At 31.1% G+C, this 23,701-nt stretch overlaps 1 protein-coding gene across 3 annotated transcripts in view; it reads left to right on the forward strand.

The window, feature by feature from the left end:
* The window catches only part of Dis3l2 (Dis3 like 3'-5' exoribonuclease 2), a 112,152-nt gene extending 89,921 nt beyond the window's left edge, over positions 1-22,231 (forward strand). For all 3 annotated transcript variants that reach the window (XM_076514873.1, XM_076514854.1, XM_076514863.1), the window contains 5 exons: positions 5,539-5,686; positions 7,111-7,241; positions 12,094-12,198; positions 16,021-16,191; positions 19,547-22,231. In XM_076514873.1, the coding sequence (XP_076370988.1) occupies positions 5,539-5,686; positions 7,111-7,241; positions 12,094-12,198; positions 16,021-16,191; positions 19,547-19,573 (582 nt within the window). In that variant the 3' untranslated portion in view covers positions 19,574-22,231. The remainder of the gene's footprint in view (positions 1-5,538; positions 5,687-7,110; positions 7,242-12,093; positions 12,199-16,020; positions 16,192-19,546) is intronic.
* The last annotated feature ends 1,470 nt before the right edge of the window (positions 22,232-23,701 follow it).

The following is a 23,701-nucleotide window of genomic DNA, read 5'->3' on the forward strand; positions in this document are numbered from 1 at the left end:
TTGATTATGTTGTACTTCCTGTCGTCCCTGAGGCAAAGTTCTTGGGTCTTATACTTGATTGTATATTAAATGTTATATTGCATATCAAGCAACTTTGTATCAAATGTCTAAAAGCCTTGAACATTCTCCGTGTCCTCTCTTCTACTTCTTGGGGAGCAGATTGATACTCCGTGCTCAAAATTTATCATGCCCTTGTCTGATCTAAACTTGACTATGGGTCTATGGTTTATGGTTCTTTCAGAACCTCAGCACTGAAAATGTTGGATCCTGTCCATCACCAGGGGCTTCGGCTTTGCATTGAAGCTTTTCATACTTCTCCCGTGCAAAGTCTATATGCAGAATCTCATGAAACCCACCTATATATTTGCCATTTGCAACTGTCTCTAATGTATGCTTTCAACCTTCGATCTTTACCACAGTATCCTACCTGGAGTTGTGTTTTCCAACCACAATGGACCACACTTTTTAATAACAGAAAACCTGCCATTGTTCCTTTCAGTCTCTGCATCCAGGCACAATTAGAAGAATTGGATTTCTTCTTGAATAACATTGCAGTTTCTTCAAATCAGCCTGTTCCACCATGGCAAATTACTGTCCCCAATTGTAACCTATTTTTGACTCATCTGAGGAATGCAGATACACCTGATTGGAAATATCACTCTTTCTTTGCTGAACATCTTTCATATGATCCATCCATTCCTATATATACAGATGGTTCCAAATCGGGTAACTCTGCCATGGTTTGTGACAGTTTGATTCTGGCACACAGATTTCCCCCTACAGTTTCTGTTTTCACTGCCAAATTGTATGCCATCTCTCTTGCCCTACAACTAAACCCTTGAACTAATGCAATATACAAATTGTACAATATGTACGGACTCAGTCAGCTGTCTATTGGCCCTGGAATCATTCCATGATAGTCACCACCCTCTTCTCATCAATAGCAAAAACAAACTGGACCATCTTACTCTCTCATTTGTTTTCGTCTAATTCTTTTGGATACCAGGTCATGTTGGTATTTGTGGGAATGAGCTGGCCGACAGAGCAGCAATGTGTGTCTGTTCTGGATCTATCATCCCAGTACCCATTCCATACATGGACTATGGTCCAGTTATCAAATCCAGACTGTACACCAGATGGTAGGCAATCTGGAATGAGCAATACAATAACAAGCATTTTCAAATCAAATCTTCTCTTGGTCTTTGGCCCTCTCGCTTCTGTCAGGATTGAAGAGAGGAGGTTGTTTTGGCAAAGCTACACATTGGTGGGTTAAAAAACTATGACCTCTTTCTTTTATCTGGTACTGCTGCACCAATGTGTGATCTATGTGGCACTCAGATCACAATCATCCACATTTTATTATCATGCTGTCGTTACACCCTAGAACGATGACACCATTTTAAAGATATTTTTAAGGCAGGTTTGCTCTTGACTTTGGCTCATGTTATAGGTGATACTGCCCATCTCACTCATGTTTTTACATTTTTAAGAGCCATTGGTCTTTTACACTTAATTTAAGGTTTTTTATTGGACTACATAGTGTTTTAGCATGATTTCTTTTACACATTTTAATGTTTTAACACAGTTTCATTTCTTTTACACATTTCAATTTTTATTTTGACTTGAACAAACCCAGGACTGGAAAAGCCAACTTCAGGTGACTGACAGCAAGGGTGTATTTTTTGCTTCAGTCTTTCTTGCAGTTCCTAATTTTACATATTTTACTTTTTACCTTAATTGCCCTATACCTATACTGTACCACATCTTGTCTGGCACAGATAACCTTGTAGCTTTGTGCCAATAAACATTGAATACCTATCTTCCTCCCTATATTCAAAGAGTTAAATATATTAAATGTTCAAGCTCTTTATCCTGTGGCATTGTTAGACATGGGTTTCTGTAGTTAAAATATAATTACTAATTTCATTCTTTTGATAAATAAATGTTCTGACACTCATTGCTTTACATGCTAACTGAAGGGGGATTGAAGATTTTGTAAAATTAGCTGAAGGAGCTCCTAAAATACAATATTGTCACTTCTGAATTAGTATGAAGTATTGATAGAATATCTTTTTACCAAACAAAAAAAGTAAAGAACAAAATGATATATCATAGAATTTCATTTACTTTATACACTTTTTATGAGAAATAGAAAAGTGGAAATAAGTGGTATATTTTGTCTAACAACCAAAATGTTCACATCCAAGCTCTTTAAATTTAGAAACACAGCAATTAATAATGTATAAAACCTTAGTTCAGATAATACTTCAAGATAACTTATGGTTATGATTTGGCTTACCACAGCTAAAACTCAGAACTTTCATTTCACATAACTTATTGATGTGATGGTTATTCAGTAAGGAAACATGATGACTATAACTGAGAATCTGTATTATGTCTTATTATGTACATCACCTAAAAAAAATCCATTATACAATAATAAACATTTATGCTTTTTAAAGTCAAAATTTATAGCTGATTTCACATATTTCTGTAAAATGATTAAACCTGTTGGTGTTTCATTTTTTTTCAGGATATATATTTTGTTAACATGGTTATTCAAAAGGGAAATAATTGTACACTGAAGAACTTTTTCTGGTGAAATTGATTTTTTTAGAAAATTGTTAAAAAATCTATCTATTCTATACTGTTAAAATAAAACTTGCATGAATAATATTTGAAATTTGGAGCATTAACTGAATGGTTATCAACAAATAGACATGAAACAGACATGTTTCCACATCATTGAATAAGAAAATATTGAAATAAATGTTGTTCATCTAAAAAACTGTTATAATGGGTAAATATTCTTTACCATCACCAGAAAATGGTGCTAGATACATAATGACTAAGAAAATGTACATCTGTTTTGAGGCAAGAGATGTTGTTAAATACAATCCTTAGCATCTTGTGTTAGGCAATGAAAATTTCACTGATAGCATATTATCAAAGTGACTAAAATATTGTGCACTATTCATAGAAAGAAAAAACTGAAACAAAAATAGTGGCAATGATAATAGGCCAAAATGTACAACTATGCAGCTGTAAGTCTGCAAAGTATTTGCTATGCTATGCATGAAAAAAGTTATGAATTATGTAGTTTTCAGTCATTGGTCAAATACTCATAAGGGTAATAGGACTTAAGTGTATAAATTAGTTATGGCAAAATGTAAATAAATCACACTACAGGTTAAGTGTGTATATTATCATATGATGATGTACACACAGAATACAGTAAAGGTAATATATAGTATCCTGTACAAACTGCTTATGATAGCAGATAAAAGTTACAGTAAAGAGCACAGGTATTATTTGATATTATTTTTTCTCATATTTACTTTTGTTTAGTAATCAAATAATCCTATAACAACAAGTTGCTGTTTGGTTGTGTACTATAAATGAAGAGATACACCACACAATATATTTGTTTTAAACTATATATTGAAAACAAGTCAAACATACATACAAAACAATTATTTACACTAGAGGTTATCTAGAGTTTTAGATAATTATCTTATTCCTGAAAAGATCACACAGCAGTAGTGACTGGTCTTACTGATAAATACAACACAACTGAGAGGCCATTTATACCTCACTAAGAAGGTTTCATTGACCAAACTCTAATTATTGTTCCTGGAATTAATTTTGCAACAGTAGGTGGTTTCTTTGATTTGGCCCTCCAGTGGCACAGTGGTATGTCTGTGGACTTGCATCACTAGAAACTGGGTTTCAGTACCCATGATGGGCAGAGCACAGATAGCCCTTTGTGTAGCTTTGTGCTTAACTACAAACAATCAAATCTTTGATGTGATGACATTGCTGATTTTGTGGCAATTTCCATAAAGAGAAGTGGTATTTGGATACCAGTTTATTGTGTAGCTTAGTAAAATGTGAATCAAAATAAATACAAGTATAAAATGTTTTGGCCAAGTTCTTTTTTCTTATTGTAATGTCAGATGGAGTATAAATATGCAATCACATTATTAAAGATTGGTCATTAAAAACTAACATTTATATTAGATGTACCTGTGCAAGATGTCCATAAAGAGTGAATAAAACTATGTTAAGAGTAACAAATATTTTTAATTCTTGTTTTGAAGCTTGTATGTCATGCTGTTTTGTAGCCTCCAGAGTGCATAATTCTTCTCGATTCATGACATGCTTATGTTTTACTGACATTACAGCTGTACAAATTGCAACATTAATCATCCTTTGTGACATCGTTTTTATGTCTCCTGATTGACTGACAAACATCACACTACTATATAATGGTGAGAGCAGTTTAAACATGATCCCTCTAGGTGGCTTTTGACCCTCTTTTGAGGAAACTAATTTTACTTTGAACCTGATGGTTTGTTTTGGTTGCCATGGAAGTTTACAGATAATTACTACTTATAAAAATTAAATGAAAGAGTTCAAAGCTATAAAAATGCTCATCATAGGTATTGTGATCCACTTCTTGGCATTGTAAGCCTATAAACTCAGCATGGATTCACTGCTATAACTGAGGCTTTTGTTGTATGTCAGTGAAACTGATAATGTAGGTTGGTGTTTCCCATATGATGCTTCTGTGAATCATTATATTATCTTGTAATGCAGTTTTGTAGCTTTCAAACAGATATACCTTAACATTAAAATGTTTTCACAAACAGTAAAAATGTCCAAAGAGAACTAATAAAAAACAAAAAAATTCTAGATTGGTGGTTTATTCTTATTTAGGTTACCTGAACTTTCCTTCTGATTCCATAAATTACTTCTCACACATGTATATTCATTTTACCTTGACATAAATAGTTTATTATCTGATTTATTCAAGATAATTTAAGCTTTGCTTATAGGTATTTTCAGAGTTGAGCTTTATTAATAGAAGTTAGACCACATGCTTTGATCAAGAAATTGTTTCAGATTATTGGTAATTGTCAATATTCCAACTATCAAAGGCCTTATAAGTAATCAGTTAGTTGAATGTAATCAATAATTAACCAGATAATTAATCATTTAGTAAATTCTACTAATTGCCTAGTTCTGATGCAAGGCAATTTTGTTTAGTTTTGCTGATAATTGGTGGTTTTACATCTGTTGAAAATTTGTGTCAACAACTCATGAGTACAATGCAGTGTGCCTTTGTGTGGAAATAAAGATGTTAAACAAATCCATAATTTTTAAAGCACTTACTTTTTTTTTATTATTTTAATGGACAAATTATTTCCCAAAATAAATTATTCAAAGGGAGATTGATCATTATGAAACATTTTATAATTTGTACCTAGGTCTGAATTAATTTTAAAAAAATTGATGCATGTAATTATTTTTATAAAAAAAATAAACTAGTGATAACTTTTTCTAAGTTGAATTGTAAAAAAAGGATTTATTTTGATGTGAAGAAGATAATGTGAGTTTCTAGTGTAAAGCTTTTGAATGTTGTGAAAAGGTAAATTTTTTAGAGCAAAAAAAATGTGTGAGTTGTATTTAAGAGTTACTTTTTGATTATAGTAATTAGCTTGTCAAGAAATTGATGCATATAGTGTTTCTTTTCAGCGTGCCCTGTATTTTTGTTGTGGTTGGGTTAAAGACCCTAAATGTTTTCATCATTATGCTCTTAATGTGCCACTGTACACACATTTTACATCTCCTATACGACGATATGCAGATGTCATTGTCCATCGTTTGTTGGCAGCTGCTTTAGGTAAGTTTGAGACTTTTGTCAATAAATATTTCATTCTTTCTTCAAGGAAATATGTGTTTATATCACTGTTAATTTGCAGAAAAAAAAGCATGTTAGTATACATGAATTACAAACTTTGAATTTTAAAAGTATGCTAAATAGAGCCAGGTGCCCTTAAAAACCTTGGTATGTATGAATATTTGTTTATATTTTCATTTTTTATTTTTACATTTATCAGAGAAGTCCAAAATTACACAATCTTGTACAGTTTAGTTATCCAAAAATACCTCTGAAAATGTGTTGTACAGCATAACATAGCTTAAAATTTGTTCCACAGTCAGCTACACTGGATAGCATTATATCAGTGTGTTCAACTCAGAATTATTTTAATATGAATATCTACCTGGGCATACCTATAAAATAATATACATTGAGATAGGTACAGATGAAATATGCATGTGCTTTTATATATTTTAACTTTACTGTAATGCTTGCTATTCATTTATTAATTTGAGCATACAATACAGTATGCAGGCCAAGCCAGAGTTGTGAATGTTGTTACGTGTTATAATTAATTTTTGACAAGTCTTCAATTTATTATATTGTGTAAACTATGTATTGAGATTTCAAATAGCTGGAAATTTGAATTTGAATTTAGAAGTTAATTAACTTAATGTCAATATGTATCAAATATATGATAATTGCCAACAAGGCTGCACACAATTTTCTTTCTTAACACAAATACATTTTAATATACAAACAATAATACAACTTCTAATAATGGTTTTTACAAACTGTTATTACAATTATTGGTTTATATATAGGAGAGTTTTATAAACTTACAAACTGTACTGAGTTTTCTATCTGGTCTAGAATTGAATATTTTATTGATGGTCCAGGTCCACAACGAGCAAATTAATTCTAAGTTGATATTGTTATGCCTCACTTAAGCTAGCTAGCTAGCTTTTTTTCTTGGCTACTCTCATACTACTTACAAGCTGCCTTTTTACCGATGAAGATATTTAATGTCCTCCTAGAAATACTAACATCCGAAGTTAATTCATTGAAATTTCTAATGTTCAAAATTTATAAACATTCCTGGTCAAAATATCTGTACTTTTCTGATTATTAAGCATTTATTACAGTTATAGCTTCCAAGGATTGTAGTATACTGACTCTAGCTATCAAAAAAATATCTCTGTCCCAGAGTGTCAGGTTATATACTTTAAGGCACCCATTCAACAGCATCAAGAACTTCATACAACACCTGAAATATGTTGAAAGTATGTTTGGGATTTAAAAATATTTACTAACATTTTCTCAGAACAATAAATCTGACTACGCATATAAAACAACAGTGTCATAGGGGAAATATAGTTTGTGCAAGATTTAAAGGAAATATTTGATTATATAAAAGTATGACATGTAATTTGTTTAAAATTTAGGCTACCAGTCACCTCCCAGCATCAGTGTTGAGGATCTTCAAAGACAAGCCAGTCACTGTAATGACAAGAAATTGGCAGGAAAACGGGTTCAGGAGCTCAGTGCTGATTTATTCCTTTCCATCTTTGTCAAGGTGAGTCAAAAATTGTTTTTATAAAAGTGTTTCTCAAATCAGTTATACCTCTGTATTTGTGTTTTGTGATAATCAGGTATTTTTTTCATAAATATATAATGATTCTTTAAAAATTGCAATTAGGTATCTAGCTGGATTAATAAATTTGTGCTATGATAAAAGAAGAATAAACTTTGTACTTTAGTGTTTTGTGTATTGTAGTAGTTGTGTGACTTAGTTTGCAAATACATTGAGGTTTAAATAATGAGAAATTACTTCTGTGCCCAAAGTTATATTTGAATGCTAAAGTTGAGCCATGCCATTTAAGGAGTGGGAGATACTGCTATTTCATTAAGAAACAGTTTTAGGGCAATATCACGTAATTAGTCCAAGAGCTGCTTCTGCTTTTTAGAATGAAAGAGAAAACAGTGTCACATAAATAATTTGTTTTGAATTGAATTTTATAGTGATAAGTTGTGACTAATATTGGAATACAGAGATCATGCTTAGTTTCATCTCAGAATACATGCTTTAAATTAAAGGTTACAACTTATGACTTTAGGGAAGGAACTTGAATTACTAATTTTTTTATCAAGTTCAGGAACAGTGTTTTCCTGATTACCAAGTTGAGGTGGCACAAAATGTATTGATCTTTTCAAAATGTGAACAGGAAAAGTGGAAAGAAGGAAAAACATATTCAAGTCTTTAGAAGTAAAAGATGAAGTAAATTCACTTTGTCAGATCCTTGATTGATTTATTAAACATGAAATGGTGTAGAGATGAAAAAATTCTTGTGGCAAAATATATGCTGCTCTCTTAAAAGTATCTTGACTCTCCTTAAACATGTGACAATGCCAAGCGAATGTATTCTGCAAGGAAATTTGGTGAATATAAGTACAGGAATACATCTGTGATACATCATTATTGTAAAAGATTTGAAAATATCATGAATTGAACAGGAAACCATTCAACAGCATTAGAAACTTATCAGTAAAATATCTAATGGATGTTCAAAGTGCTGTTGGAACATAACAAATATTCATTACCTCCTTTGCCAATGTTAAGACTTCATTGAAAGTAATGGTTAGAGGTGGATTATATATTTACATGGAGGTTTTGACAGGTTTTCTATTACAAATGTAGGGATTGTGAAAAAATACCAAAAATTATCTTTGCCAAAAAATCACAATGGCTCTAGTGTATCTACTATGGCTTCATGTGAATAGGTACTATCTGAAGTTTGTGCTGCTGTGACTTCAGAAATATAGGTATTTTGAAAAGGCTGGGTTATGCAATAGAACCATAAATAACCCTCAAAATTCTCTACAACTTGTGTTTAAGTCTGCCAGCACTGTGATTTTGACTTCAATTTTTTTGCACTGAAGGAAACAGTTAAGTTAACAGTTGGTTAAACAAAAGTGGGTTAATACTTAACAATTGTACTGTTTCAGATAGGAAGGTTTGTAATGGAGGTGTATGGTGTGAACACCACTATGCTTAGTTACCATTAAACATTTCTGTTAAGTATGTGCACATCAAAATGCCTGTGTATATGTAGATATCTTAAATAAACATATTCTGTGACCTAAGGTTAAAATGTTTTTCCAAATATCATACCAGATTTTGAAATATTGTAAATCTCTTGCAGCAACTGGTCCAAAGTAATAGAACATTTTTGGGATCATTTGGTGAGGTTCATTTACAGGATTTGACCACATTTATGCAGTCATAAGCATCTGGCTAAGCTTATAAAACAACATAGAAATTATACCAGACACCTGTTGGAGTCTGAGATTATACTTTGCAGAATAAAAATAGTTATTCACATCAAGGCTCATGCTTAAATGTATTACAGTGTGGGTAATATAGTAAAACCTGTCTAAGCCAGAAACTGCATAGAACAGAAACCTGTACAAGCCATAAATATCAAAATTTTGCAGCATTATCTTAAGATTTCTCTTATAAAATGGCCTTCTTTGTGGCAGAACATGGATAACAAGGACAGGAAACTATCTTTCACTTACCTCATCTATCAACGAGTAAGATTAGAACCTGAGTAAGGCAAAAAAAACAAACAAATGTTTTATTGAATATTAATTTCTTTATATTAATAAGTTCTTGTTTAATTAATAATTTGTTTAAATATCAATAAATTCTCTGATATTTTGTTACAGTAAGTATTGGCTAAATATATTCTGTTCTTTTTTCTGCTGTCATTATTCAGGAAGTCACTATTCAAAAGAACGATTGACTATACTTTTGGTCGCATTTGCTGATGGAAAACTAGAGAAACTATGGGTAATAGGTAAAAGTGAAAATCCATGCTGTTTCAAAAAGTTAAGGAAGAATTAACTTCCTGTGGAATGGAAAGTGAATATTAAAGCATGGATAACAAGTGGAATTTTTGAACAAATTAAAGAAAAGAATGGAGCAAGAAAATATGTCACCCAAAAGTTCAATTTTTCAAATGTTTGTTTAGTCTTTTTATCTCCATGTACAACATCAGTTCTACAGCCACTAAATAATGGAATTATACAGTGTATAAAATTAAAATACAGAAAATTGATGCTTCAGTATATTATTGCAAATATTGACAACTGCAAGAGAGCATGTGAAATGACCATGGAAATTGATATGCAAGATGTAATTGCATTTTTAAGTCATTCAATCAAATGCATAATAAAGTGCTTTCAAAATTGTGGACTTATTTTTGATAATGGCAGAGATTGTGGAGAAGTTGTTTGTTATTACGATTTTAGAGAAATCCAAACTCTGATTGAGAAGATTGGTGCAGATGATTCTGTGAATGTGGAAAATTTTGTGAACATTAACAATAATGTTTTAACAGAAATTGGTGCATTTGATTTACAATCTGTAATAGAATTGCAAGATGGTAACAATGTGAGGGATTCAGAAGTTTAACAAAATGGAAAAGATAGTGAGGAAATAGAAATTCCTACTTCATCACAAGCGTTAAGTTATATTAACACTATCAAATTATATGCAAAAATGAAGGGGGAAAAATGAACTTAATGAAAAGGCTGTAGAATTGGCATTCTCTTTTAACTGCATGAGAAAGTCTATTAAAAAAACGAAACAGTAGAAATTGGACACTTCAAATAAATTGATTAAGATTTTGTGTACTTGTGTGTATTTTGAATGTCTATTTTTGTTGTTCTTCTAATAAATATAGCATAAATAGTATGATAACCTTATTCACAAACATCTTACTGCCCTTGAGTTAAGCAAGTATAACATTATGCTCAAAAATTATATGTAATTAAGGAAATGCATGTTATCTGGAAATTTTACTTGGTCCCATGTGACTCCACCTTAGACAGATTTTACTGTACAAATAATTTATCACCTGTGAGAATTGATGCAGCTATTCAAACCAACATGTTACACAAATAGTGGACAATATACAGACATTTCGAAAAGTTACTAGATTCATTTATTTACCATTGAAGTCAAAAGTGTGTCAAATCCTGTTTCATATGATAGCTAATCTTCCTTAAAAATCATTGGAACTTAAATCACAGATATTAAAAGTGGCTTTATACTCTAGTTATTACATTTGAAATATCAATCAAATATGTTATTATGTGATTGCAACATTAGACCAATTAAAATGTTAATAAAATACTGTAACTCTGCAGATTGTGTAACTCTAAATACAGCAGCCTTAAAAATATCTGTTGTAAAGCTGTTAAATTTTTCAATAAAGTGTTGTATTCTAGAACAGTTGGATAGGTTCTGTTGGTTATGAGCATTATGTAGTAAAAGCTATAATATTTATAAATGTAAAACAAAAATCATACCATTAACATTGATTGAAAAAATTCCACTGCTGGTGCATTGTAAATTATACTTTATGTGATAGGTGAGATTAAATTTAAATTAGTAATATTTTTCCTCTCATTTTGTGTTTTGTATGGTACATGTTTTTATGCATTACATGTATGATCTTGAATGTACTATAAAACTTTTCAGTGATTGTAAAACAAAGTTAAAAAACAGCAAAACACTTAAAATAACAGCTTAAACAATACTGCCACTAAGTTTACCACATTGGTATCGTATCAGCTTACTTTCAAAACTGTTGTCTATTTCCAGTCTACTCAGTACAGTACAGTATTTTTTAAGCTTTTCCACTGCATATTGTACAATCTCAAGTGAACTAATGTTATTTACTTATATGCCTAAAACAAAGATACTTTGTTTGTTTGTTGTTTCTGACTACAAAACCTAATTTGTAATGCTTGTATTTATACGATTATTAGAAATATTTGTAACACCTATAATATTCCTTTAAAAGGCATGTTCCTTTTTAATCAAACATTAATGATGGAATTACATTTGAAAACATGCTTTAATACCATGATATAGTGTTTTTTATGGTACATGTTTTCATGCATTACATGTATGATCTTGAATGTTATTTGTCTTTTTTATTAGAACACTTAACTTGCAACTTGTAGATTTTAGATCAAAACCTTGCACTGAACATGTAGATTATAGTGGCATTATAATGTGATGGTCAATTCCTGGTATTCATTGTAAAGAGTAGCCCAGACATTGGAATTGGGTGACACTAGCCAGTTTTCTTTCTACTGGTTGACATTTCAAAGTAAAGGAATAGAGGAAGATAACTTTGACATAAAGAAAAGTTATTGTGGTTTGTTGTTTTTAGTCATCTTAAATATGCATTGAAACATATGTTCTTTAGTACTTCACTAATATGTTTGACCAAATTGTCTTTTTTGGTTATGATATGAATTTTTTGATAAAGCATTTCTTTGTGATTTTGTAAATTTGTTTCTTGCACAAATATGATCAATTTTGTTTCTACTACTATGATTTTTGCCCTCAGGAATGTGGTCCTTTAGAAGAGCGAGCAATGGTCATGAGTATAATGGATCACTCTTTTGATGTTTTGATTTTGAGGATGGGAACCTTGAAGAGAGTTTATTTGGATGTAAGCTCTGAATTATTTTTATTTTGCTGTAGAAAACAAAACAGCATAACTTTTTTCTTGCATAAACATTGTTTATTAGTAATGATTTTAAGACATAAATAATAAAATATTAAAAATATATATGAAGCCCAGTATATCATTCAATAAACTGCATGTCACTGAGTTACACTGGTGAAAGAGAATTTTATATCTTGTCAGTAATTTTAACAAGGGCAAATTGAGAAAAAATGAGACACCTCTTCTTATTAAGGTAGACTATATATCTTATGTATTTGTTTTTTAGTCACTACCATGAACTAATGTTTATATGTAGTTTTAAAAGTATGTAACATTGATGCTACTGATTTATTTTGTAAATCTCTCAGTAAACAAGCTGTTTAAGATACTTAAAATGACTGAAGAATAACATAGCATTTAGGTCTTGAAAGAAAGATCAATCACAAGTAAAGAAAAACTTTGTATATATATACACTGCTGCCCAAAGTCCTGAGGCCAATGAACATAAAGAAAAAATATGCATTTTGCATTGTTAGACTCGACCACTTATTTGAGTATAGCTTTGAAAGATGAAAATAAGAAAAGGGAAAATAAAAATAAACTTTTTAGCATTTAATAGGGAAAATGCGAACACTATGAAATTAGCCTAAATACTAGCTGATCAAAAGTTTAAGACCATACCAAAAAGAAGTCCTAAACACGGTAGGAAATGCCCAACAAGAGGTTTCAGTAGTGAGTTGCACGGCCTTCATTACAAATAACTTCAAACATTCGCTTTGGGATGGTTGATATAAGTGTTTGCAGAAAGCTGGCTGGAATGTTATTCCAAGTGGTGAAGATGGCTTCACAAAGATTATGCACTGTTTGGAATTAACGTCCATTTCTATAGACTTTCCTTGCCATCCACCCCCAAACATTTTCATTGGGGTTCAGTTTGGCAAACACGCTGGATGGTCTAAAAGAATCATGTTATTTGCCATGAAAAAGTCCTTTGTCATGTGGGCATTGTGGATTGCAGTGTTGTCCTGCTGAAAGATCCAGTCATTTCCACACAAGCAAGGGCCTTCAGTCAATAAGGATGCTCTCTCCAACATGTCAGTGTAGCCGGCTGCTGTTTTACGCCCCTGTATATCCTGCAGCTCCATTGTTCCATGGAAGGAGAAAGCATGCCAGATCATGATGAAACCTCCTCCACTGTGTCGTGTAGAAAATGTCTCTGGTGGGATATCCTAAATTGTGTCAGTAACGTTAGAAGCCATCTGGACCATCCAGGTTAAATTTTCTCTCATCAGAGAACAAAACCTTCCTCCACTTTTCTACGTCCCATGTTTGGTTCTGAGTTCTGGCAAAGTTTGACCGAGCTGTTTCGTGGTGTGGAAGGAGGCATGGCCTTTGAAGGCGTTTACGGTTTTTAAAGCCTTTCTCTCGTAGATGCCGTCTTATTGTTCTTGAGCTGCATTCTGTGTCTGTAAGGGCCTTAATTTGGTTCGACGATCGGCTGGGGTCTTGCTGGACAACCCGTCGATTCCTCCTGCTGAACACCGGTGACATTTTATCTGGCCAACAGCTTGAAATTCTCATTCTGTATCCCTCAGGGTTTTTAAGAAATTTTCAACAGCAGTTTTACTATGCCCAATCTTACCAGTGATGGCACGTTGAGAGAGACCTTGCTTTTGCAGCTGGACAATCCTGCCACTTTCAAACTCTGCCAGCTTTTTAGCCTTTGCCATATTTTTACCCAATGTAACACAGGAGATATCAGTGGGAGATGTTGACAATGCTAATACTTGAACACAAATGACTAATTTTCGTTACGTGTTTACCGATTAACGCTTTGTTTCAGTATGGTCTTAAATGTAGACAGTGTAGTTTTGACATCTTTATGTGTTCCAAGCTATTTTCCATCAAGGTTATTCTGCAAACTTTGGAACAGATGATAATCAGATTGGGGCAACATCTGGAAAATAATAAGAATGTGGAAATTTTTCCCAGTCTAGCTATTCAGTCTTTGATCAGTGCATGGCCCCATACAACAAGAATTACATCTACAAAGTAGGCCTCTTTTCTTTCAGTGCAACATTTAAGTGCTCTAACTATTGACAGTAGAAGTCTGATGTAATCATTACATTGAGTGGCAGCAACTTAAAGTGGATCACACCATTAATATCCCACCAAACACTTAACAAGAATTTCTTAGGGTGAAGTTCCATTATGGGCTGTGCTTTAGCCAATTTACTTGCACTGAGCCATTGTATGTGGCACTTAACATCTTTATAAAATATTCATTTTTCATCTCCATTTACTAACCTGTCCAAAAAAGGTGAGCTATGTTCACAAGAGTTACTCTAAGGTTGGCTTCTGTCATATCATGGGGGGACCCACTTTCCAAGTTTTGACATCTTTCTAAGTTGTTGCAGATGACAGTGAACTGTTGAATGGGCTGAATTAAGCTTCTGTGCTAGTTTTTCAGCTGTTACAGCACAATCTTCATCAAGTGCAGCCAGCAACAAGTAATTTTTAAACTCAACAGGACGATCTGAATGTGTTGTATTGCTTAGGCTGTAGTCATCTGGTCTGAACTTCATTTTCTATCATTGAGAGACACTGCACCATAAACGCCTTGAATGTTTTGTATAGTTTCTGTTCCACTGTTGCCTTTTTTAAACTCGTAAAGCATTATATACCTAATGTGTTTCTCAGACACATCCATCTCCAAAGAGTTTATTTAATGATCTGAAAAAGTGTAGTTGGGTTAGTTTCTCTCATTTGTCTGAACATCTATATACATGTCCTGGTACATATTTTAGTCATTAAGGTCTTTGATGTGCAAGTTTAAATCTAGAAGAAAAGTATTATCTGTGTACATAGGATGTGTAAGTTAAAGAACTAGATGAAAGGCATTATATGTGTACGTAGGATGTGCTAGTTAAAAAACTAGAAGAAAGTTATTTTCTTTGTACATAGGATGTGGAAGTTAAAGAACTAGAAGAAAGTCATCTGTGTAAGGATGTGTAAGATAGATATTAAAAGAAAGTTATTACCCATATAGATGTGATGCAGAATTTAAAACAGTATAAAAAGTTGTGTGTACAGGATGTGTGGGTTGAAACAGTAAAAGAAATCTACATGCACAGATGAATAATTGGAGAAGAAAGTGAAACAGTTTTCTAGCATTTTTTTTAAATTTTTTAGAAATTTGAAATGGAGTGTTTTAGTGGTGTCAATAACTGCTCTACAACCCAGTATATAACTTAAAAATCACTTTCAAATTGTAGTTATTTGTTTAATTTCTAAATCTACACCAGATACGAGATGTATTTTTATAACAATCAGTCGAACGAAGACTATACTGAATTTTATGATTTATAACTAATCACATTTAGAATGTTTTGTACTTCTAAGCTTGCATAATATATAGCAACACCCAGTACAAAAGGAATCTCAAAATTAAATTATGTAATAAGTGTATGATAGATTAAACATTTCACATTAAACCTCTTGAGTGACATGAAAATGTTAATTGTTGTAATTCCATGAAAATACATTTCTCCATAACTTTTTACATAAAATTTGTTGTTTTATAAAAGTATTTATAAGTGCATTAATATTGACTGCAGCTGTAACAACCAAGCTATTGACATCTTGTTTAAAGGATCTCCATCAAATTTATGATTCACAGCTTGGATATTTCTGTTAACTATATTAAAAGTGTATTTATTAGATATTTAGAATATGCTAGAAGGTGTTGTGAGATATGGAATGCAGTTTTTATTGTCTGATTGTTGTATAACTTCTAAATTTTTATTTGTACTACTTTTTGTTTAGAAATTGCCATTACAAAAAGTGGAGTACAAAAAGAAACAAGACTTACCAAAGCTAACTCTAGTATGGAAAGCGGAAAGGGTAAATGATGAAAAGCTTGTCCAAGTTATCAGTGTATTCATGCTAGTGGAAGTGGTTTTGTGTAGTGTTCAAGAAGAACCCCTCAAGTTTAATGTGAGTATGTTGTAAGGTGTTTTAAGAACCACATACAATGCTGTACAAAGATATTAAGACAAGAGAATATTTTGCCTTTTTTCCTTCCATTTTATGGGGTTAATTCTTGCGTGCCACTACAGAATGTAAATTTCAACATTATGAACTCTTCACTGATCCCTTTGACAGTTGAGTGAGTCAGGATAAGAATTCTTGTCATTTGTTAGAATTCTCGTATACTTGTACCAAGGGCATGTCTTAATGGTTTTGCTTGAATGAATGTATGATTAAATTTAGGTTTTGAAATAACTGTGGTGGTACCCCATACATTGCCTTAACTATGTAGAAAGAAGCTAACAAGGAGCTAGAATAAGGTACTGATATATGCTAGAAGAGAAGATATTCTAGCATATATCTATATTTATATTATAAATCAATATAATAGCACTTCACAAATAAACCTTGATAAAAAAACAGTGTTTAACACTATATATATATATATATATATAAAGTTTTTGTTTTCATGCTAAAAAGCATAGAGAATTGTTGCTAGAGCAGGAAGTTTGCATAAAAGTTTAATGCAATGTTGTTTGGGGTGGGGTCTCCAACAAACTGCTGCAAACTTCAAATGCTCTTCAAACACTGTCAAATACACTGTAAATCATGAGACTGAGACAGGTAAATTTGAAAATAGGAAAGAAGAGGCAGTGATATTGATGTTGAGTGTTTTTATTTTATGCAACCATTTGGACAGAAGAAAGATAGCAAGATAAATGACTATTTACCAAATGACTGAAAAGTGTCCAGATCTACAGTATTAAGAAAACTCAAGAAGAATGGAATATTTGGTTATGTGGCAGTTCAAAAACTTTTACTTCAATCTTCAAATATTGTTAAGAGACTGAAATTTGCTAAAAAGTAAAAAAAAAATTTGGACTGTTGATGATTGAAAACGGATATTATGAATGGATGAGTCCAAGTTTGAAATATTTCATTCAAAGTGTATGTTGTGTATTTGGTGGAAGAAAGATGAAAAATACTTAAATGCACAGCACCTATCATAAAGTATGGGGGAGACAGTGTGATGTTGTGGGGGTGTTTTTCTTTTGAGGCAACAGGAAATATTTGCAAAACAGATAGAATAATAGACCAACACAATTACTATCAGATATTTTGAGTAGTTTACATACCATTGGTAAAGGATCCTACTATCAAGAAGAAAATATCCCAAACATTCATCCAACCTATGCAGAAATTACTTAGCTAAGAAAGAAGATGCTGGAGTAATTTAAATGATGCAATGACTCTCACAGATCTCCAATCTCAACTCAGTTAAGGATATCTGGGATTTGGTAGATCAGAAACTTCACAAATCAGAGGTTACTTCCAAAGAAACTTTATGGGAATGTATTAGAGGAATTTGGAGTAAAAATATAAAGGACACTTTAATTAAACATGTTGCAACAATACCTGAAAGACTATATGCAGTTATTAAAGCAAAAGGGAGACGCACCAGATATTAACTTTTATGAATTCAAATACTTCCACTAAATTTCTCTTGTACTAAATTATAAAAATTAATTAAATTTTGACATTTCATCTGCGATTTACTTTCCAGTGTTCTTTGACAGTAGTCTGAAGTCAAACTTTTGACCCTGTTAGATCACCTTTGCACAATACTGTACAGTGTTTTTATTTACACAGCAGTCAAACTGGTTAGCTATTATTAGGTTTTATGCAAAATAAGTGATTTAAAAAAATTAAATCAAATTTATACAGTAAACTCATGAATGGGTTACAGTGTGTGAAAGCCAGAATTTTGATTTTTGGATTGTTCTTGTTTAATAATGCTTTCCTTACCCATGGGATGTGTGTTTGCATGTATTTCATAAAAAGGTGTCAAAATCTTCCAGTGGGTTAAGTAGGTTGGTTATATATGGTCTTGGATCATAGTACCAAATTTAGTGAGTAGATTGCAAGCATATGAATATAAATGGTTATCCTTACTCTATCTGAAAGGTTACAAGTAAAATCAAACTCCATGCATGTTGTTGAAAATATAGACTGTCAAGTTAGATTATATATTTTGTTATGTATACTATTCCTTTGCAATCAAATCAAAATTTTATTTGTTTAGAAACAGGAAATTAGAAATATAATCTAATCATGGAAATAGAATTAGTGAAAGGCAGTACCTGGGAAATTCAAAGCAACCATCATTTTGGAAAACATATTGCTGAAGAAATGTTTTTATAGTTTTTCCTTATCAATAACATATTTGTTATGCCAGGAAATGATTGTTAGTTGATAAAAAAACATTTCGACTTGTAAATCAAGTTTTTTAGAGCAAAACTTCAGGTTTCATTACTGCCATATTCAAAGTTCATTTAATTAAATGTTTTTGTTTGCTATTTTTTTATTTGGAGAAACACTTCTTATTTACTTCTTATTTTTGTTCAAATATTATGGAAAATATGGGTAACCCCCTTTTTTTTCATATTACTAGCTTATCTGGAATGTTGTATGCTGATGTGTTAATTGAATTAAAAACTGTTAGGGAATTAATTGATAATATTAATGCTTTCTGATCTCTGAATGTAAATTGTACCCACCATTAACAAATGTTTGCATAAAGAATAATTAACAGGTGGCTTAGATTCCTTTTTAACTTTAAAACCAGATGTAATACTTTATCTGGCTTCACACCAGTAAAGTAATACATGTTCCATGCCAAAGTGAAAAATGTGAAGCCAGTAATTTTCTTTGTAACTAACACTGCATTATAGTACATTTTTGCATGTTAAGTAGAAAGAAATTTTGTAATTAAGCTATTTCATTTCAATTTTAAGAGTATTTACACAATGTTTTGTCACATTCTTCATGTGTAAGGCTTCATTATTAACTTTATGGCAGCTGTATCATATATAATTTAATAATTAGTAAAGTATTCTGATATTTAAACAAATCTTATTGATAAACATATAATTCAAAAATGTTTTTTGATTTTGTTTTTCCATAAATGAACATGTTTATAGAGATCATTTCATATGTATTGAAAATATCTGTATTAAGACTGTCATATTGCATGCACCTCTCTTTAAAAAAAAAAGTTGCTTGTTTAAAATTGTGTACTATAAGAAAACACCAAAAGGTAATTTTTACCCTTATTTTAAAATTTTTATTTTTTCATGAATATGTGTTTCATTAAAAGAAATATGCCATTAATGTGATATTTTACATTTTAATTGCTTATTAGAGTTACACTGTTTAATCTGTAAGGCCTTGAGAGTTAGAGATCTGTTTAAGGTTTTGTAAAATTCTGAAAAGAATAATTAATATATATATACTTTTACTTAGTTTCTCTATTTTTTTCCAGGCTGTTCTGAAGAAACCAACTAAATAAATTGAACCTTTGTTCTGATGGTTTTTAACGTTGATTGGTTGTTTTTGTAATGACGTAAGGCACAGTTTTCTGAATCTTAAATCTGTAAATTTTTATCTTGTTGGGATTCCACTTATTATGGTTGTAGTAAACTTCCGTAAATATTTTAGGTTATTTAACTTGTGTACATGTACATACAGTGCATGTATGTTTTTGTAAGATGAAAGAACAATAATTATGACGTGGTACATGATTTTAATAGGTTAGATAAGTGTAATAATATTCTGTATTCTGTTATAAGGGAAATAAATGGTGATATAAAACAAAAAATATTAAAATAATTAAGTTACAAACTCTTTTAAAAAATAATGACAGATTATTTCAATTCTAAAATCTTATAAGGAAGTGGGCTCTTGTGTTTAAATAGACGTTTCTGGTATCACTGAATCAGTATATTCTTTTTAAAGGAAATTATATGTCATATAAAAATGTAAATTAGTAAATACACTATTATATTGTATTATTTCTAAAAGCACTACTTTAATAAATGTGGAAAAATCTGAAGTAAAATGAAAGCTAATTTTTGAAGTTCTGTATAGATTTCAACCTTTTAAGATCCAAATGTGAAGTACTTAATATATAATTTGAAGAATAAAATTCAATGTGCCCTTTGTACCTGGTTTTTTTAAGCAAATGTAGATGCTAATTCTTTTAGAAGATTCAGATAAAATACATATATCAGCTTTTTCAGTGCTGTACTATTCTTTACAAAAAAATTTATTTGCATTAAAAATAGTTAATGTTTGGATTATTCACTCTAAAATTATCTTTAAAAAAATTGAATTTGCAAACTAAGTGATTATATGCCTGTTTTTCTACCTCAGCAATGGTTTACATTATATACATTTTATGTTGGTTTAAGTTATACAGAACAGTGGAGGTTGTATGAAATAATTTTTTAATTAATAAAGGTATATTTAGTTATACAGTTAGTTGTATTAAACTGCATATACTATAATTGTTTTATATATTTATACAACCATTTTTAATTTAGGTTGAGTTTTCAGGAAAAGTAACTGACAATGAATTTTAAGTCTTAATAGTATATTTTATACATGTTTGATACTGAATAAAAATGCATTCAAAACAGTGAAGGTTTTTTAAAAAAAAAAATTGTACAAAATTAATAAAAACCCATAAGAAAGCCTTATGACCATATTAATTTCTACATTTTTAATTAAAATTTGACAAAAGTAACTGAATTGTTTCAGCTTTAGAGCTATATTTTTAAGAAAATATTTGGCAATGAGTAAAAACATGGAAGTTTTATAAAACAAAATAATTAAAGAAATGTTGTAACTTTAAGGAATTATATGAAAATTATTTTGGGAATTAGAATAGTACATAATCAGTTGAATGCACAGTTGATAAAAATGCTCTGAATAAACAGTTTCTGAAGATTATTGTATAAGTTGTGTGTCTATCAATGAAAAATAGGCTTAGAAAATATTCTTTTCACTTCAGTGAAACTTAACTCCTGTAGTCGTACCTTGAAACTGTACAGACTGCATGCATAAAAAAAACTGACATAATTTCAATTAAGAATTTCAAAAAAAACTTTTTTTTTTTACATCAAAACTATGATATGTATCTTTTGAGATGGTTTTACTTGTTGGATTGCTATTTGCATTGCAGGCAGAATCACTGTAAATGCAAGTATATGTGATGTTTAGGAGTTGTATATCTCCATTTATTTATTTCCAGGAAGGATTCATTTGTAATGTAAAAAGTAACTATAAAGATTTAGCAATTCTGAAACCATAAATAACTGCTTAACAAAAATTATGTTGGTACAACAAAAATATTCTCATGAATCATATATTAGTTGAGAGTGACTGTCATAGCAGTATGAAAAATGATTAAATGGTTATAAAATGTTAGTTTGGATTTATAAAAATTGTTCTGTCTTAATTATAGTGAACAATAATGCATTGAAAGCATGAAATATGTATATGTAGAGTAATAGTGTATTTTATACTTATAAAATATTGGGAAATTAGCTCATGAAAGTATGTAATATTTGTGTTTCAAATGGATATCTAAGGTTAATTTAAAAGGTTGTAATATTTCCATACTAATAATTGTTTTGTGAGTAATCATTCTTGACTGAGTAAAAGTTATAAAACAATTGTAAGGAGGACAATAAAAGCAGGATTACTGTGATTGTGGTAAAACAACACATTAGAGTAACACTTACAAATCATTCAGTGCCATATTTTACTTGAAAATGCATGGAAGCTTTAGTGAAAAGTGTGTTATAAGTTCCACTAATACAACATGATTCTTAAAAGTTTTAGTTAAATATTAAAGTAGTCACTGGAGAATCAGGTTTTAACTAGTAGCCAGATTAAAAATGTTTTGGCTGTAAAATATACTTAATATTTAATTAAATATTAAACCAGCAGCTGGAGAATCAGGTTTTGACTAGTAGCTAGATTGAAAGTGATGTTAATGTAAAATATACTATGGAATGTATTCAGTGAGAAAAATACAGAAGTATTATTGCATTGCTAGAATAATGTTAGTGTGGGGCAGATAAAGACTACAAGAAACATTTGTTTAGAAGCTTTTTTTTCTATTTTTTATGCTGTTTAATAAAAGTAAAAATAACTTTCCAAATGTATTTCCAGCTTTTTAGTCTAAAATTGCAGGTTTTATTTTATTTTAAATGCTACTGTGAAAAACTTTTACAAAGGGGTCGGCCAAAAAGAAACAGATGCCACCCTAAAAGAATATCAAAGCAATAAATGAACCTAAAACATTGTATAACAAACATTTAAATAAAAGACGAGATAATAATACACATCTTTCATTGTTCATCCTTTTGTATTCATAACAAAAAGGGATATACCCTCAGTAGGCATGCATAACCTAATCTTTTCTTGCATATATTGATTAAAGCATGCCATATGTTTATCATTAAGCCTTATACATTTAGAATCTTAGCTTCCGAGTTGTTTGGAATAATTTACAAAACTTGTTGAATCTGCATTTCCTCGTAGTTTGTGTTTTACTTACTGGTATTGCAAAACTTCTTCCTAGTTTGGGTCTGTAGACATTGCTGACTGGTTGTATTTCCTGTTTTGGAGGTGGTTAGCCTATACTGCCTTTTCTGAGCTTTGTGCAAATACCTAAAACAATCAAAACTCTTGTAGAACAACAATAAACATGCTTTATTAAGAACTACTACTGAGAAAGAAAAAAGAAAATGGTAAATATTTATTTTCTTAATTCATGTGAATTAAATTATTCTGTACAAGTTCTAACATTGATGAATGAGTTCAATTGCTAAAAAAAATAGAAACAGGAAAAAAATACATTTCTTAAATGATTACATATAGTAAGTACTGTACTGATATCTATTATAATAGCAAGATTGTGTATGTACATGAAAAAATAATTTATTATATATAGTTTATTTTGGTAAAATATCATTATCTATGAGGTTTGAGTCCCCTACTGTCCCCTCTATGTGGATTTCTGTACATGGTGATGGGACCTCTCAGAGAGTGTTCTGTACTTTCTGTTTACCTCCTCTGGGATCTAAATATCCACTTGTATGTTTGCCGTGCATAGTGACCCACGAAAGGGAGAAGAGGATCCTGGTGGTTGAGAGGTCTAACTCCAACACACCACTTTGGCCTTGAATTCCTGTAGATGGGCAGTCTTGGGATGGCTCCCTCAAAATCATTTGGCTAGTCTATTTGGGCCAGGATCAAGTGAGTGCCAGCATAGGATGCCCTCAACAGGTGTAGTGGACATTATGTCTGATACTGATGTTTGGGTATAGTGCTCATGAAACCCTGGCATTGCTACAGTGATCTTATATGGCACTGTAGTGCATCCCTTCACAGGGCTCCATGGTGGGTGGGGTCAATGGGCACATTTTCTTTTATTATTATGGATACCTCTCAAAAACAAACAAGCATGGCACCATAGAGAAAAATCTGACTACTGGTAAACGATCATGCATTGATGACTCTGTAAGATCAAACTCACAACTTCAATCTGTCCTGCAATTTTTAATTATACATTCTTTAATTGAAAAACCCTTAAGGCAGATGTCTCCATTTTTTATTCAGAAAGACT

Source organism: Tachypleus tridentatus, chromosome 1, assembly GCF_004210375.1.
Source record: "Tachypleus tridentatus isolate NWPU-2018 chromosome 1, ASM421037v1, whole genome shotgun sequence".
Classification (NCBI taxonomy): domain Eukaryota; kingdom Metazoa; phylum Arthropoda; class Merostomata; order Xiphosura; family Limulidae; genus Tachypleus; species Tachypleus tridentatus.